At 35.1% G+C, this 5714-nt stretch overlaps 2 protein-coding genes across 2 annotated transcripts; both read left to right on the forward strand.

Annotated features, from left to right (window-relative positions):
* Window positions 1-1279: 1279 nt before the first annotated feature.
* On the forward strand, window positions 1280-2265 carry LOC113782388 (putative cysteine-rich receptor-like protein kinase 9). The gene is made up of 2 exons (XM_027328281.1): window positions 1280-2102; window positions 2204-2265. The coding sequence occupies exons 1-2, from the start codon at window positions 1280-1282 to the stop codon at window positions 2263-2265; spliced, it is 885 nt and encodes a 294-aa protein (XP_027184082.1).
* Window positions 2223-4346, forward strand: LOC113783322 (cysteine-rich receptor-like protein kinase 10). Its single transcript, XM_027329421.1, has 7 exons — window positions 2223-2374; window positions 2536-2670; window positions 2777-2898; window positions 2997-3207; window positions 3329-3566; window positions 3744-3891; window positions 4003-4346. Exons 1-7 carry the CDS (start codon window positions 2350-2352, stop codon window positions 4336-4338), a joined length of 1215 nt encoding a protein of 404 aa, XP_027185222.1. The 5' UTR covers window positions 2223-2349; the 3' UTR covers window positions 4339-4346.
* The last annotated feature ends 1368 nt before the right edge of the window (window positions 4347-5714 follow it).

Below are 5714 nucleotides of genomic sequence, written 5' to 3' on the forward strand. Positions count from 1 at the left end.
AACCGGCCATGGCACCGGTTCGGTTCAATGCCATAGTTGACTTTGTCAGAAAACCGGTCAAGAACCGTAAAAATCGCTATTGAACCGGTTTTCAACCTTCCTCTTTTTTTTTTTTTTTGCAAAATGTAGCTATCAAGATTCAAACTCAAGACCTTTGTAATAGAAGACCAATGTATTAACCGTTGCACCATCACATCGTATTAGTTTTTTTGATAACTTATTTATATAAAGCAAACACTCATATTTCTTTTTTCCATTTTTCTTACAAAATCTCATCCTCTCATGGCTCTTTCTTTTTAATTTTCAACTCTCTATCCTCTTTTCTTTTGTCACTCCCTTTTTAATCAAACCTCTTTATTTTTAATTTATTGATGTTTTCTTCCATCTTTTAATTTTGTTTTTGTCCATTAAATTGAAAAAAGTTAAAAAAGAATTATTTTTTTAACCCAAATTATTTAATGCCACAACCACTCACTTTTATCTCATTTTTTGTTTCTTATCAAGTTTACATTTCTATTTTCGATTTTCTTGACTTCCTTCGAACTCCAAACTTCCTTTTTTAAATTGCAATCTCTAAATCCCAAAACGTAAATTAAAATTTAAGTTCACAATATCTAAATTCTCATAGACGTGAATTTTATATAATTTCAAAATATTGTGATATTTTTGGGTTGGATTTAGATATAATTGAAATTGAGATGAAATTTATTTGTTTTAACCTATAATTTAAAAAATTTATTTTTAAAAATCCAAGTTATTAAAAAATAGTAAACTTTTCATCATATAAAGTATTAAATTAGTCCATTACATGTCTTATTTTGTACATATATATTTATATAAATTATTTTTTTAAAAATTCATTAAACCGGAGTTGAACCAATCCGACCGGTTGAATCTCGACCCTTTCACTTCACCGGTTCAATTAATGGTCCGGTTTTTAAAACATTGGCGTAAACTGCCATATGACACAAGTACTGGCTTGCTTGAAGGGACACGGCAGTTGACTTGACCTCCATCCCAGTGTCCCGTTTTAATCTGCAGAAAATCGTGCAATAAAAGATAAAAGCATGGAATTGTGGCGTCGTCCTCACTTTTTCACTCCCGTCAATATCAACGACAAAGACTGTTGTTATTTTCCTGATTCCTGTATTCGCATATGAAAGTGTATAACCTTCTGCATATATAGTGCATTTCACACTTCTACCTCAATGATCAAGCAGGCCTGAATACAAAAATTTTCTACTGTTTACTTTTGGTCATCTGCTTGATTCTGATCAAAATGATCTACAGAAGCGTATTGTTCTCGTGTTTCCCGCTAATTTGTTTGATTAGCTTCAACACGGGACTGATTTATGCCGATTATTGGTGCGTAAATCCTAACACCACTGCTGGCAGAAGGTATACAGACAACTTGAATTTCCTCCTTTCCACTCTATCCTCAAATGCTTCTTTGGCAAGCAGGAATGGCTTCTACAATTTCACTGCTGGCCATGACCCCTCTAACATGGTCTACGGCCTATTTAATTGTCGAGGTGATGTGAATCCCGATGGTTGTGGACGATGTGTAGCAAACGCCCGTGAGGATATTCTAAAGACATGCTGGAATCAAACGACGGTTTTTATGTTATACGACGAGTGCTTGTTGCGTTATTCAAATGAGTCCATGTTCCCCTGGACCGATCAGGGGATCATCTTCTATAGGGTGAATACACAGAATGCCACTGATCCAGACAAGTTCAACCAGGTCTTAAGTCATATGATGAATGACATAGCAAGTCAGACTGCAAATGCTCGGTCAGGGAAGAAATTTGCTATCAAAGAAGAGGATTATTCCCCATTTCAGAGGAGATTATACGCCCTTGGACAGTGTACTCCAGATCTTTCCAGTCTTGACTGCGAGAATTGCCTTAGAAGCGCCATTTCTCAAATACCCACATACTGTAATAACCGTCAGGGCTGTAGAGTTGCGCTTTTTAGCTGCAATATTAGGTATGAACTCTACAAGTTTTACAATTCTATAAGCCCAGCACCCGAGCCTGCATTGAGTCATCCTCCTACTCCTCCTCCTCCACTTCCTCCTTCCAATTCTACTAGTAGTGAAGGTAAGTTCCAGTTCTTAACAAAATGATATGAATTTATCTGAACTCTTAATTGTAATTTTGTTTTAGGATTAGTTAGTAATTCAAGTCTTTCACACTTGTAGCTATTGAGCCACACCTGGTAGTCAACAGCTATATTCATCAAGTTCTCACGTGGATTGTATAGAATTCATTACTTTTTTGCAGCCAATTGCTCGCTTAATGAAGCAGCGGAAGAAGAAATCCCGAATCTTTTTCTCTATATATAACTATGAAAACCACAAAAATCTCCATTGGTCAGTTATTTTGACAGAATCCAGTATGGGAATTTAAACTGTCTTATTTGTTAAAGATTTTAAAAGAATAAATGGATCTGAACATTTCACTTTTCAAATCCTTGCCTACTTTACTTTAAAAACAGATTTTTGAGCTAAAGAGCTTTTATTGATTTATTCAGAGGGGGGCGGAATCTCAACACAAACAATTGTTGCAATTGTTGTCCCAATATCTCTTGCCATTGTGCTATTGGTCGTGGGCTTTAGCATAGCAAGGAGACCCAGGAAGCCATATTTTGCCATTATGGAAACAAGCGGTAAATTATAAGGACTAAGAAGTGCAGTTGCAGTAAACACATTTACCATTCTTAAAGGGTCGATTCATTTAATTTTCACTAAGCAATTGTACCATTTTTGCTGCAGGTGCAAGTGAAATCTCAACCGCAGAATCATTACAATATAACCTCAGTGATATTCAAGCCGCCACGAACAACTTTGCCGTTGGAAACAGAATTGGAGAAGGTGGATTTGGACCTGTATACAAGGCGCGTTAAGTTTAAGCCATTTTCAAGTATGCTGAAAATTTATGAATATGATCGTTGTAAATCAAAATTTTGCTTATACTTTGTTAATTTGCAATCAGGGTACACTTCATAATGGACAAGAGATAGCTGTGAAAAGGCTATCAAGAAGCTCAGCTCAAGGCACAGAAGAATTTAAAAACGAAATTGCCCTGGTTGCTAGGCTTCAACACAGAAACTTGGTCCGACTACTTGGTTTCTGCTTGGAAGGAGAAGAAAGAATACTCATCTATGAATTTGTGACCAACAAAAGTCTTGACTACTTTCTCTTTGGTTAGGTTCCAGTCAAACACCCTTGATTTATTTTGGAATTGATTGTCGAGTCTTTTTTGGAAATTAAACTTTTGTAGTTAAAGAAACTAACAAAGACGTGCCATGTTTGATGATTGTATAGACCCAGAAAAGCAACCATTGTTGGACTGGTCAAGACGATACAAGATCATAGGAGGAATAGCAAAAGGACTTCTTTATCTTCATGAAGATTCTCGACTTAGGATTATACATCGTGATCTTAAAGCCAGTAACGTATTATTAGACAGAAATATGAATCCAAGGATAGCTGATTTTGGCATGGCAAGGCTCTTTGGAGTTGATCAATCTGAAGGAAATACAAGTAAAATCGCAGGAACATAGTAAGTTCTATACCCACATCTTGTTATCTACTTGGTTATATGATTGTAATAACACAATTATCCCACTATCTTTAAAACTCTAATATTTAATTACATTCTCTACATTTTGTCATCATCAGTTTTAAATTTTCAAATTGCTGAATCCTGAAGTGTATTACAAATGGTTCTAATTTGTAGTGGTTACATGGCTCCTGAATACTTGCACGGCTTGTTCTCTGTAAAATCAGACGTGTTCAGTTTTGGTGTTCTAATTTTAGAAATTCTAAGTGGCAAGAAGAACAGTCAGTTCAACCAAGCTCATGGAGGAGATGACCTTCTAAGCTATGTAAGTACAAAATAAACATCTCATTTTCTTGGAATTCTCATTGGAGAGCTGTTGTATACATTTGAATGAGACAATTTATTCCACTGTCATCACTTGCAATATGTGTTGCAGGCTTGGAGACAATGGAGGGATGGAACACCATTAGCATTGGTAGATCCAACAATCGGAGATACATATTCAAGAAATGAAGTTATTCAAAGCATCCATGTTGGCTTGCTATGCGTTCAAGACGAAATTGAACAAAGGCCAACCATGGCTTCAACAGTTCTCATGCTCAATAGTAATTCTATAACGTTGCCTGCACCTAATCCATCCGCATATTTTGGTCGTAGTAGAACACAAAGCTCACCTAACGATTTACCAGTATCTGATACATCTACCGACACCAAGTCTCCATTAAACCCGTCTATCAACGAAGTTTCAATCACTGAATTATATCCCAGATAAACAACAGCAGAATTATAGACATTTCTAATCATGTCAACTAGTTGCATTGGCAAAATTTATCAAGATTTTGTAAGTTCATTTTTTAATTTATAGTTTTGTACTCGGCAGGTTTTTATCTGAATTCTAGTACATAAAGGTCATGAATTTTGTATCTAAGAGGTCTAATAGGTTTGTGGCATTCTTCACTTTCGGTACTTTGAGCATTTACTTGCAATTAGAGATCAAGTGCTCTAGACAATGCTGTGTTTTAAAACTCGGGCAGGATTTTAAAACACAGCATTGTCTAGAGCACTTGATCTCTAATTGCAATCCGATCGATCGAACAGGGAACCGGCCAAGTGTTCGATCCGAGTCATGCTTAAAAATCGAGTAAGTAAAAATTCGGTCAAATTCGGTCAAAAATCGGGTTTGACCAGAAAAAAATTGGATTTGTTCGGCTCAAACAGCATTTTTAAAAAAAAAAGCTCAAACTTTTTCAATATTATGTTTTGATCCCTAGATTTTAAAAATTATTAATATACCTCAAATATTTCATACTTTATCAATATTTTCTTAAAGTTTGGTATTATTTTTCAATTAAGTCCATAATTTTAATTCTAAACTTGTTAATGCTCATTAAATAATATAAATTGTTACTTGATTGTTCTAATTTCTTTGTATTTTCTTATCAAATATATTTAAAACATCAAATATATATGAATATACATTTATTAATATTTATATGTTATTAGGTATTTTACATATAATATTTTAATTTTTAAATAATTTTTATTTATGACGTCATCCAGTTCAACCCCTATCGAGGCCGGTTGAACCCATTGTCCCCTGACCCCTAAGCTTGACCGAGTCGATACCCGGTCCGATTCTATAGAGACAATGGTATTGAAAGATTGGAAGACAGCATTATTGTTGCATTTGTCTCCTTATTGATTATTACTAAATTGATGCTAAGCCGTGAGCTAATTTTTGACCATGTGCAAGAGCCGATTGCTTTTCTCTGCTTAGGCTCATTGATAGGAGAGGTTTTGATATGACCAGCCATGCAGACTATGTTGTCTCCGGTCGCAGTTGCTTTGGAGAATTTAGAGACTTTGGTCAACTGCAAAGCCGCCAGAGTGTAATGATAATTTCAATTGGAAAAGAAAATATAGATGGTTTGACGATGGGATATATGATAAGAAAAGAATAGCACAAACAAGTATAATAATTGTATGACAGCGGGATAGATTGATCTTCAAATGATTGGGCAAGGCTTTCTGTCTTATCCTGATTTAAGAAAAATACATGCTTGTGGTCATCAGAAATTAGGCTTTTATTCTCAAAACATATTACTTACTTCATTATGCTTTTGGTTTATAACGTTTAGATTCGGAATG

The sequence above is a fragment of the Coffea eugenioides genome, chromosome 9 (genome assembly GCF_003713205.1).
Source record: "Coffea eugenioides isolate CCC68of chromosome 9, Ceug_1.0, whole genome shotgun sequence".
Classification (NCBI taxonomy): domain Eukaryota; kingdom Viridiplantae; phylum Streptophyta; class Magnoliopsida; order Gentianales; family Rubiaceae; genus Coffea; species Coffea eugenioides.